Source organism: Mus musculus, chromosome 9 (genome assembly GCF_000001635.26).
Source record: "Mus musculus strain C57BL/6J chromosome 9, GRCm38.p6 C57BL/6J".
Lineage (NCBI taxonomy): Eukaryota > Metazoa > Chordata > Mammalia > Rodentia > Muridae > Mus > Mus musculus.
Genome location: NC_000075.6, coordinates 77,218,411 through 77,231,327, shown reverse-complemented (window position 1 = coordinate 77,231,327; position 12,917 = coordinate 77,218,411). Strand labels below are relative to the sequence as shown.

The window sequence follows — 12,917 nt, the reverse complement described above, 5'->3', positions numbered from 1 at the left end:
GGGCAACTATTTTAAATATTGTGAATTATCTTTGCAATAGAATTATGAGGACAACTTTTACATTGATTTTGTTTCGGGGAATAAATGGGCTGCAGAATGTAATGCCTAACAGTTCAGGTCTTATTTAAAATTCAAAGACATGTCTCATTAATAAGCATACATTCCTTCATTATTAATGGGGGCTTAAAAATCGCATTTCATATAAAACTAGTAGGACTGTTTGCATAACCACACTGAAAAGAATACCTTGATAATTTCATAAGTAATGTCTATTTAAATCTATCTTTCTTTCCTCTAGCTAATCTCTCCCACTACCTCTGAGCAGCTCGCTCATAAACCACCTGCTTTCTCCTTTGTTTCTCCAACTAATCAGAAAACACCACCTGTCCCAGCTAACGTCAGCGGAGCGACTGTGCTACGGGAGTTTCACACTCGCAGGCTGGATGTCACTGGGGCCTCTGAGGAAGAAACAACTACGTATTTTCACAGTACTGCTCATGATTCTCCCCTTTCTGCATGGAAGGGCGCTTCGACGTTAGTAGTCTCTCCTTCCGCTCAACTGTCAGGTTCTAGTTTATGTGGCTCAAATGTCACTGATCACACACGTGGGCTGGCATCGGAAGCCCAGAAGAAAATGTCCACTTCGAATGTCCTTAATCCCAAGGAAGATGTGAGAACCTGTCCTGCGCCTGCCTCTGGTGCTTCTCTGACATCACCCTCAGCTTCCTACATACCAGTCCGTATTGTCATGCACTCACTGTCCCCAAGTCCCAAACCACTTACCTCCTCTTCCCATGGCTCTTTGTCTACTGTCTGTAGCCAAATGTCATCCAGTGGAAGTCTTTCAAAGTCAGGGCTGAAGTCCCCAGTACCCTCTCGGCTTTCTCTCCTCACCGCTATCCTCAAGTCAAACCCTTCTCACCAAAGGCCTTTATCCCCTGCATCCTGCCCGACCTTCTCCCTTAATTCCCTGGCTTCTTCTACTCTTGCACTTGATCAAAAAGTAAAGCAAACTCCACCCACATCTAAGAAATCTCTCTCAAGTGGCTCCTTGACAACGGGGTCTACAGAGCAAGAACACCAGGCTTCTGCAGCGAGCTACCAACCCTGCCACCTCCCTTTCTTTTCCAAGACTACCCCACTTTCTCAGGCACAACCCCTCTCTCCACTAGCACTGGCCAGTAACAGTTGTGCTTCTATGGATATAGAGAAAATACCAGGAAGCACACTAAGGAGCAACACAACCTCACCCCAACCACAGACTGATACATTCAGTCTTGCTGATGTCCCTTCTGTCACACCAGTCTTGTCCCCTCTTTCCTCTTCCAAGGGCAGAAAGGATGGTGACTCCAGGACTCCAGAAAAGAACAGGAATATTTGCATACAGCCTTCTACCTTAGCTTCGACACCACCTGTTGATGAGAGCTTGGCCCTTTCCTCTTCCGGGAAAGGTTTCCACCCTTCCCCGGCCCTCTCAGACCTGATAGACAGATCCAAAAGAGCGTGCTCCCAACAACACCCAGGCCAGCGGCCAAGCCCTTCAGCTCTTCCGACTCCTCCAGTCTCCAGGGCTGCCTCTGCTTCTCATCCCCATTTGGGGTGCTCTATTCTCCCTCTTCAGAGTTCACTCACCCAGACACTTCAGCCTAGTCCTTCAGCACTGCGCCCAAGTTGTGGGAGTGCTACATGTCCTTCAAGAACTCAGATGCCTGAAAATACGGCATCCAACCACAGCTCACGTGTTTCAACTCCATCACTTCCTGTCTCTCTAACAAGAACCAAGGAGCTGTTCTCGCCTTGTGCCCTGTCCATGTCAGCAGGCCCTGAAAATAAGAAGCCCAAGGTATTTTTTTTTTTTTGGCTTGTTGCATGCTTATTTTGAAATATCGGGTGAAAGTCAATAATTATTATATTAATCTTATGACTGTGAATTTAGGAACATGCACGCACACACACACACACACACACACACACACACACACACACACATATATATATATATATATATATATATATATATCAAGACACGACACACACAGACACACACAGACACACACACACACACACATACACATACACACACACATTTAAAAATTTTAGAGGTCCTGGCTTGCAGCTGTGTTCCCAATTAAAAACAAATAGCACTTTACAGTATGCTACATTTCTAATCACTTAATAAGAAGGGTCTTATTATCCACAAAACTATGTTGTACTGACAGGATTAGTTAGTAGACAGGATTAGTATTATGTATATAGCATAGCTCATGATATACCCAACACCAGTTTGAACATTTAATATTTCCTTTGTCTTTGTTATTTATAATGATCACCTTTCTTTCCCTCCTGCAAGGCTGATTTTTTTTCATTGCTCCCCTGCTGCAAACTATATCAAATTGGATTTTACTCTACACATAAGACAAAATGGAATAGAAATTTTCTTTATGTGCAAAAATATTTAATTTACGATGAGCACTAAATATTTAACATTGTTCAACACAGAGAGAATGAACAAACAGCATAAAGAAAAAGAAATAAGAAGAAGTACTGCTGGCTTTTAAATGCTCTGTTGAGCAAGAGTGTGGAACAGCATCTATTTAATATGAGAGCAGAAACATTTGAGGAGAGAGTCCATAATTCAGTCCTGCTGGAGCAGACAGTCCCACTCTAGGGCATGATAGCTTTCCCTGTATTCTCAAAGGACTCAGGAATGGATCCTATTGCCCTTAGAATTGGATAGTTGTTAAGTGAGTGAAATAAAACTGTGGAAGTGCTGGTGTTAGCAGTCCACGGGACTTTCAATTCAATATATTTAAATAGTACCGTTTCTAGGCTTTGCAGCGTCACACAAAGTGAGCTCAGTACTGTTATTACCAGATGATAAATGTAAGGTTGAGGAAGCAGAGCAGCTCAGATGATATTGTTACTGGTATTGCAATACATTCCAACTGAAAAAGTAGGCATTAGAAACTGCCTGCCTGCCACCATGCTAGCTTTCTCAGGAGTCGCTGTGATCATTTTAAAGAGAACAAAGAGGTAATTATTTATCTTGAAAAAAAATCTTGCTAACATTTAAATATAGATGCATGATTATGAGATTGGTGTGCCATGTACTAAAATTGTCATTCTAATCATTTTTCTGAATTTGTTGACTTGTTATTTTCTTAATTTAAGATAGGTCCTTCCCATGTAGACCAGGGTGACCTTGAGCTGGAAATCCTTACTTCTGCTTCCCCAGTGCAGTTGTGCACCCCTATGCTCTGCTACGGAGAATCATGCTTTAATGCTTTATTGATGTTCCGGCTTGATTTTTAACTGCTGTGATAAAACACCATGACCCAAAGCAGTGCAGGGAGGACAGGGTTATTTCACCTTACAGTTTACGGTCCACCATGAAGGGGTATTGGGACAAGAAGTTGGGTAAGCACTCGGGCAGAGACCAGGGAGAAGTGCTACTTCCTGGCTTGCTCCCCTGGGTTGTTCAGCTTGAGTTTTATATGTTCTAAGATCCCTACCTTTCCAGAGATGGTGCCGGTTCAGAGTGGGTGAGCCCTCCCACATCAATCATTAATAAAATAAAATGCCCCACAGAGTTGCCCACTGGCCAATGCGATGGAGGCGTTTTCTCAGTTGAGATTTCCTCTTCCCAGATGACCTGAGCTTGTGTTGAGTTAACAAAAACCAGCCAGCCCTCTTGCCATCGGCTTGAGTTACTCTTTACCCTTTGGGAGAAGTTATTTCACCAGAGGAGCTTGTTCAAAGGGGTTCTATTTGTGCTCCAGTGTGCTTTGTTCACATTGTATCTCATCATGGATACAGTCAGTGTTTGATGAGGATGGGCCTGAAAAGCCTTTGATAAATTAAAGACCTGTATGACAAAGACCTACTTTCCCCTGGTTTTCTTCACACTCTCAGTTTTGAAGAATTTTCAGCACTAGCTTTCTTTGTTTAACTTTCCTGATCTCTAGTTAAGATATTGTAGCTTATAGACGTGTTTGTTTAAATTGGTGACCATGAAAATAACAAGAACTATTGCCTATCAGTCAAAATATTAGTGTACTCCTTTTTTTTTAACCAAATGTTTTAACACACAAATTCAACATCTCCGCCAAGAAGATGTTCCTAAGACATCATCGTCTCATCTTTAGTTTTTTATTTCCTTCTTATTATTGCATTTCTATAGTTTAAAATTAGAAAAACCAACATACATTTTATTACAAACTACCCTTCTTGGGAGTTCTGTCTTGAGTATAGAAATTCATTCAAAATGACACAATCAGAGGTGAACTGCACCCCAATTTTGTTTTTGTATCTGACTGTTTTGTTTAAATTGGTGCAATTTTTCATAGAAGGAAAGGATGAAGTAGACAAAAGCTCTGAGATATCAAAGAATTTATTTGCTTTTGTGAGTTGTTTCTTGCCTCAGTCCTTCCAGGGTGGTACAAAATGATCAAAGAAGTAAAAATATGTAAATAAGCAAATAAATAAGTAAATAAATAAATAAATAAACAAACAAATAAATGGATAAATGTTCAGATTTATTTAAGCTTTATGCACCAAATAGATAGGGGGTCCTCAAACACAGGTACTCAACAAACTGAAACAGTAATGCTTAAAAGAAATCAGTTCAAAATCTGGGTTCTACCTAACTGTCCTTTGATATTAAAATAGATTGGAATGTATAGCTAAATTTAGATTTAAAAATGTTTGAAGCCCCTTTGTCGTTGTCCAACTTGTATTTCATTAATATGGGATAACTGACATGCTAATTTTAGGTGTTGCTTTATTATGAAATATTCTGGTTTGTGTTCATGGCCCTGGACAGAATGGACAGCTCCCTGAGTATTCTTTGGCTAACTTCTGCATTGTTTGAGACAATTTTCCCCTTTGGAAAATGGGAATTCAACATTCATCCAAGGTTGTGTTTGGTTCCAAATATAATTCATTATCATTTTTAAAAGTGTTTGACTTTTCCCCCTCCTAGTGTGCTGCCATGGTATTTCACATAGAATTGGAGAGTCTATTATATTAACATCTCATATAATCTAGTACTCACTGGAAATGGTTTCAGATTTCTTCCAAATGAGTGCTTCCGATGGTCTGGCTTAAAGCTATCTGGACTCAGCTTGTTTACAGGATCAGTAGGAGCTTTCACTGCTTCATGAGGCTTTATAGCCAGAGTCCTATTTATTAAATTTTCATTCCTTGAAGGCATCAAAACATTTCCAATTTTGTTATACTGGAAACTTGGTGCAGCAGGCAGGAAGTGGCTCTCCCCATTTTGTAGAGCCAAGTATGACTTGAAAAAGGAGTGATAAGAAACATGAGCTAAAAAGCTAATCTGGGTCACTTATTCAATAAGCACGTACTGCTGTTCTATTAACACTTTGCTAAGAAAAGTTTAAAAGAAAGAAGCAAAGAAATTTCACATTCTGTGGTGGAAGAGAGCCATTTCCCACATTTAATGTCCATTAACTTCTTAGAAGGTGGAGTGTAGTATGGAGAAGAACATAGCCCAATGAAGTCACTACAGAAAGGGGCTATGTCTCAGATCTGTGTCAGATTGCTGGAATAGGTTTCTTTGAGAAGTTATCATTCAAAGAGGTGTGTGATGAAGAAAACCTCCGAGGCTAAAGAGTTCTTGATTGACAGGTAGAGGAACAGTCTGGGAGCAGGTGCTGGGGCTTGTAATGAGCAAGAAGATGCTGAAGGTGAGAGAGAGAGAGAGAGAGAGAGAGAGAGAGGCTGGATAGCACATTCTATGCTGAAATTTCCGATCTACTTTAAGGAAGACAGGAAGCTTGTGTTTTGTCTTATTTTAATTGAAGTTTTAAATTTTGTTTTTGAAAATTTAATGTTTTGAAACATTTCATACAAATACAGTATTTACATTGTTTCACATTTCTCACCCCTACTATGACTCTTATGTTCCCTCAGTCCCTCTTAAATTAATGATGTCTTATTAAGTATCTATCTCTATCTATCTATCTATCTATCTATCTATCTATCTATCTATCTATCTATCTATCTATCTATCTATGGGTTTAGGGCTGACTGCTTGGGTTAAATACATACCAGAGGATGTATTCCTGAAGAAAACTGTTGCTCTCTCTCAGTAACCAGTAACCATTGGTCGGATGTAGTTCTTTATTTAAAGTGTAACCTTCTGATAATTTTCCCAATCTATGTTGTCATGCTGACTAGTATTCTGACAACCACATTGATGATATTTCATGGGAATGACTTCCCTGTCATGTCAAGAAGATACAGTTTAACAGCAGTCATCATCCTCGTCTGGCTCTTACAATCTTTCCACCCCTTGAGCCTTAAGATGTAGAGGTTGAAATACAGATGTAGCAATTGGGGTTGAGCCGCGCATGATCACTTACAGTCTGCATTTTGACTAGTTGTAGATCTCTAATAGCTTTCATCTGCTTCGCAAAGAGTTTATTTGATGAGTGGTGAGAGTTACACTTCCCTGTAGGTATAATAATACATAGTTAGAATGCATGTAGAAATTATATTTGTTTAAGAAAATGGCAGTTGGTTCTCCTCTAGGGTCTATGACCCTAGGGTTGTTGGCTAGGTTTACAGTGCCAGGCATGGATCCTATCTCTTGAATGAAAGCCAGTGTCTACTTAGACTACTGCTGGTTACCTCCTGGATAACACTGCCACTATTGCACCATTGGGGATATCTCACTTGGTTGGTTATTAGTGAGATTTGTAGCCTATAAGGCTGGGTAGGACTATTAGTTGCTTTTCTCCATTGGCCGCTTCCATAACACCTTTGGATATTATGAGAGTTGGTTCTCAAAGATGATGCTTCTAGTTCCAGATCAATTCTTTCAAGAACTGTGTCTGAGTGTATATGGTCTTCCTCAACAGGGTTTTATTTTCAGGTTCTTGAAAGCTCTTGATTAGCTAGGTGACACAATATTGATTGGTGTATAAAGAATGGAATATACAAGGATAGACAAGGAAGTAAAGAGACCTTGGAAGGTGATTATAACTTTCTAGGTAAGACATGGTCAAGCATAGAAGAGAAAGTGAAGGTGGTTTGTCTAGAGTTTGTAAGTTGTATGACTTTTAGCAATCATCAGAACCACGGTATGGGATGTTAAGCTACTACATTTTATGACTTCCTGTTTTTACTCCTTTTCTGTCACTATCATTTTTTTGCACACTTAATAAGTTTTCTGTGATTTTAGGGGGCTAATAACTCCCCATAATTCTCCTACCCTTATTTCCTGTATCTTCCAACTCAATACTGAGTATTTTTCTGTCCTATTTCTTTGATTTTTCTCCAGATGAACCCTGAATTGTTCTTAGTGATACATCATATCCATGTGTCAGGAGTTGACAAAAGCTTGTTTTTTTCTAGGGGAGTGCTTGCTTTTTAATTGTGGAGTTATTCAATTTAATTCAAGAAGAGACTTAATATTTCTTTTTGACTTTGTATATGTGTGTGTGTTTTATGTAATCTTGAGTGTGTGTGATGCAATTTCTATTTATGCATGTATGTATGTATATCAATGTGTGATATAATCATGTGTGTATGTGTGTGCTCATCTGTTATGTACATCTGTAGGTCAGATGTTGATATGATTATATCTTTCTCAATTACCTCTGTACTATATATTTTGTGACAGGGTTTCTTATGGAATTTGGAGCTCACCATTTTGACTAGATAGGCTGCCCAGTGAGTCCTCGGGATCTGCTTATAACTGCCCCCCTTCCCAAGTGCTGGAGATAGGGAGGTGTGCAGCCACACCTGATGTTTTACATGGATGATGGGGATCCAAACCCAGTTCCTTCTGTTTGAATAGCTAGAACTTTACTGAATGAGCCATTTCCTCAGCCCAGAAAAAAAAACTTTTTGAAAGAAAAAGACAATGAAGAAAAGAAGACAGTAATCCAAGTTCCTACTTAAATGTTACAATTTCACATCTAGAACCAAGATAAGGCTTGGTGTGGAGGTAGATACCTTTAATCCAGCAATCACTCTGAAGGCAGAGGCAGGCAGATTTCTGTAACTTCTTGGCCAGCCAGGTCTGCAGAGTAAGATTATGTCTCAAATAAAAGCAAGCAAACAAACAAACAAATAGAATAAAACAAAACAAAACAACAAAACCAAAAAAGCCCAACCAAACAACAACAACCCCAAACCAAAACCAAAACCAAACTACCCCCCCCCACTGAGAATAACAACAGCAATAAAGAAGATGACCTTAGAAATCTAGCAAGTTAGAATTGTTCAGTGAAGTGTTTGATGGAGAAAAAGGGATCCCCAATGAAGAACACAGTTTGTGCTTTTTCATGTTCTTTGGGTTTTATTATAATCTTCAGTTAAAACTTTAGTCAGATACTCATATTGGCAAAGCATGTTGCCCATTTGTTCTGTACTAAGCTAGTATTAAGCATAAGATAAAAATAAAAAGAAATAATACGAAGTATCTCAGCTAAAAGACCTAGCAGATGAATAGGTGTGGAAAAATATTCTAATGAAGTAAGTTTTATATATTTAGGATATTCAAAACACAGAAAGGATAAGTCAGATATAGGTAGAGTTTCTGTGAAGAGAGATGTGTAGACAAAGTTTGTTAGCAGCTGCTTCTCCCAGATGCTCTGTTAAGCACAGGTCTTTATAGGGTTTGATGGTTCCTCCCTGACTGGAACATTCTGGTAGAAATGCAGACAGTCTAAAGAGACATTTGTGCCCCTCTTTTTGGCTATCAGACTACTGAAACAAGGATTCTAAAATATATGGATTTTTCTCAGGAATATCATGCTGAAAGAAAGAAAAGACAGAAGTCATGCTGTCATTCAGAAGGATAAATTTTCCCTGGGAAAAATTTCACTGTTCTGGAAACTTGTCAGAAAAACTTGCAGCAGAGACTAGAGTTCAAACAATGCTGGGTAGGCCATATCTGGGCCAGGACTACTTAGTTCTGTATATGCTGCTTGTTATTTGCTTAAGTCTGAACTTCATGGCAAGGCCCCAAAGATGGACTTGGGTACCACAGGGCATCTTGTTTCATTTCTAGTATGATCACATTAAATAAATCTTTTTCATTGTTTTTCACTATGTCTTTTTTGTTTAATTGACTTTTGAGGAGGTAAGGATGTAGTTTATCTTGTCATGTCTGCCATGGTCCAGGGTCTGTGTCCAGCACCTGCAGTCGTACGAATTCTGCCTATTCAGTTATCAGGATCATTATAGATTGTGATGCCCAGTATTCCAGAAATAATATGGAGTGTGTGGCTCTGAGATGAGGTTGACTTTTTATCTCAGATCTTATCTTACCAAAATAACGACTGTAGCAATTTGGGTGTAGTCCTGGAAAACCAAGAAGTGAAAATTTGATTCAGACTCTCTTCAAACTCATAAACCTAAAGAAGCTGATATTGTAACAAGAATCTACTCAAAGAACCCCATGTTGTTGCTAACAAGGGGTTCTGCTTCTGAAACTATAACCAAAGATCCAGTTCTCAACACTCATAACCTGGTTTATCTTGATATGTAATTGGCTTTTATGACTAGCTATCTCTCTGGCCCTACTGATGGTGATTTTTGTAACACCACAGGCTATAATTCAAGTTATCTGCTATTATCTTCTCTACAACAGTTTAGATTTATACCAAAGATTTCAGATTTATACCAATGAGATTTGCATATTTTGTGGAAGTCTTGGAATGTTGGGGAGAAGTAAGTTCCATATTAGAACAAAGAACTCCCTCTGTGTTAAAATCTAACAATATTAAGGGAACTCAGAAGAAAGATACTGAGTCTGATAAGCATCTTTTATGTCAGTAAGCATGGTTTTTCAGGTTGAAAATTTGGGAAAAGCACTTGTCTTAGAGAAGTACAGTATGCCACAGAGTAGCCATTCAAGAGGTAATTATTGAATAAACCCATTAGTTGAATTCTACATCCAGTAAGATTGACAGAATTTTTTTTGGTGTCAATCACACTGAGAGAACTCAGTAGTGAGAGCTTTCCATTTGGACAATGTTAAAGATAATTCATCTAACAAAAATGGCTCATGAAATAATATAAAATTTTTTATTTACACAGTTTAAAGCAAGAAAACATTGCTCTAATATGAAACTAGACAGAAATAACATTCAAAGTCTAGGATATATAATTTGATTTCAGGTTTTCCTGATGAGTCTTTAGCTTCAGGGATCTGTAAATATATGCCATTTTTCCTGTTGTTCATAAAGAAATTGCATTTCATTTTAAATCCTTACCCAGATCCATTGTTTTCTAGAAGTAACAGCATTGTAGGATCAATGTAGATACTAGGACTGGAAGTGACCTCAGGTATCCTCAGAGTTGCCCCTCATGGAGGAGATGGGAGTACAGGACCCAGGAGAGTTAGAGGCTTGCAAAAGATCACAAAGCTGCTGCTTCTTAGAGAAAAGAGGCATTTGGAGAAAAGAAAGTTGCAGATAAATAAGCAGAGTCTAGTCTCCAATAAGACGAGTGTTTATATTTAGAGGTCTTCATGTGTGTGTGCGCTGTTGAGTATGTTTTTATGTTTATATGAGAGTATGTATGCATGTATGTATGTATAGGTATGAACTTGTGTGTGCATTTAAATAAGTACATTTATTTGCATATGAGTATGTGTAATTGAGGGTTGTGAGTGATAGGCTACAGTGCCTTCCTGACATCCTCGCTTTGGGTTGCTAATTCCACTCTAGCTGATGTAACAAACAGAACAAGAAGGAAGAAAACAGCAAAAAGAGAGAATGATTTTGGCTTTCAGCTGTACACTGCTGTTCTTCCTCTAGGTCTGTCTCTAAAGCCCTCATTCTTCCCAGATGCTTCTTAGGAAAATAGATGTGCTAGACTCATCATCATCATACAAGTTTAACCAAGTGTATTGTAATTGTATCCATAAAACTTAAGGATACATAAAAAAATCCCCACAATATATTCTGATCATACTTTTCCCATCTTGCAACTCCTCCCAGATCTCTCTACCACCTCCCTACCCACCCGACTCTACACCCTATCTCTTTCTCTCCCTAAATAAAACAACCAGGAAAACAAACAGACAAACAAATAACCAACCAACCAACCAAAAAAAAAAAAAAACCTCCAAAGAAACAAACCCCACAAAACCCAAAAACAAACAAACAAACAAAAAACCCCCACAGTTGGAAGCCACATATACAAGCAAAAGAACAATAAGACAAAAAGATGGCTAAGCAAAGAAATTTGAGGCAAACAGTCTCCAAAAATATCACTGAGTTTGTTTTGTGTTGGTCATCCACTGATGGATATAGAACTTACTCAAAAGTGTGTTTAGTATACACAGTGAGAGTTTATTAGAGGAAAAAACCTCTCTGTAAGAAGGTCTCAGTTGCAGATAGTTTCTTGGTTAGAGTTGGTTTCTTATATCTACTTTCTTTCCTCCACCTTGGAACCCTGTCTAAGTTGATCCTGTGCAGGCTCTGAACATGTTTCTACAGGCTGTGAGAGTTCATCTGTATATTAGTATATTCTGTTGTGTCTGGAGTATGCTTTATCATTGGTGTCATCTATCCCCTTTGCCTCTTAGATTCTTTCCATATCCTCTTCACATAGCTTCCTGAGCCTTGAGAGGAGTAATTTGGTGAAGACATTCCACTTAGGACTGAGTGTTCCAAAGTCTCCTGTTCTCTGCACATTCTCAGCTATGTGTCTCTGTGTTAGTTCCCATCTATTGCAAGAGGAGACATCTTTGATGATGTCTGAGAAAGACACTAAGCAGATCATAACTGGGAGTCATTTTTATCGTAATGTTTCTTTAGCAGATTCATAGCATTTGATTTTCCGTTAGACCCATGGCAAACCAGTCTAAAGTTTGTGGCCACCTGAGAAGTGTCAGGCCTAGGCTTCATCTCTTGGAAATGTCCTTAAATCAAATCAAACAGTGATTGGCTACTCACACAATGTTTGTGCTGCTATTCCAGCAGTATATCTTTCAGGCAAGTCACAGAAGTGCTGCCGCTTCTTCTATTTTTAGTTTCTTTTATTTATTTATTTATTTATTTATTTATTTATTTATTTATTTATCATTGAATATTTTATTTATTTACATTTCAAATGTTATCCCTTTCCCAGTTCCCCCCAAAACCTCCTATTCTATCCCCCCTCTTCCTACTTCTATGAAGGTGTTACCCTACCCACCCACCGACTCCCTTCTCCCCACCCTGGCTTTCCCCTAAACTGGGGCATCCATAGAGGCTTCCAAGGGCCTCTCCTCCCACTGATGCCAGACAAGGCCATCCTCTGCTACATATGTGGCTGGAGTCATGAGTCACTCCATGTGTACTCTTTTGTTGGTGGCTTAGTCCCTGGGAGCTCTGATGGATCAATAAAGATACTAGCGACAAATGACTGAGGACGGGACAGGACACTTAGAGTTGTTTGGAAAGACATAGGGAGAATCAGGAGAATGGGGGAAGGAAAAAGACAATAGCAGCAGGAGATAAAGCCAACCAGCCATGTGAGTTTTCAGTTGGATTGGCCAATGGCTACTCTATCTGATTATGCCTGGGGTGGCAGAGGAGGTTTAGGAGTGCCCAGTCATTGAGTTAGCAAAGATGTTTTAAGATTAGCTGGTGTGTGTGTGTGTGTTTGTGCGTGCGGGCGTGCATGTATGTATGTATGTATGTATGTATGTGTGTGTGTGTGTGTGTGTGTGTATGTATGTATGTATGTATGTATGTATGTATGTTGTTTTTCATCTGTGGATCTAAGGGGATCTGGGTGGGGACTGGTAGCATGGTCCATCTAGAGTTTAAAGCAAGGTAACAAAGAAATACACACAAGTCAGTATGGATGAAGCTTCTAGTTAGGCAATAGCCCAACTTTTGTATGTTCAAGGAGATGGGTCAGTGTTGTCATCAGCACTAGGATGGTGT

At 39.1% G+C, this 12,917-nt stretch overlaps 1 protein-coding gene across 69 annotated transcripts in view; it reads left to right on the top strand.

Annotated features, from left to right (window-relative positions):
* Positions 1 to 12,917, top strand: part of Mlip (muscular LMNA-interacting protein) — a 250,699-nt gene that overhangs the window by 121,455 nt on the left and 116,327 nt on the right. For 25 of the 69 annotated variants that reach the window (XM_017313568.2, XM_017313572.2, XM_006511424.4 and 22 more), the window contains one exon: positions 299 to 1,843. The exons of 23 other annotated variants lie outside the window; for them this stretch is intronic. In XM_017313568.2, coding sequence (XP_017169057.1) covers positions 299 to 1,843 — 1,545 coding nt within the window. The remainder of the gene's footprint in view (positions 1 to 298; positions 1,844 to 12,917) is intronic. 21 more of the 69 variants (XM_017313574.2, NM_001368966.1, XM_017313580.2 and 18 more) reach the window with 1 other exon arrangement.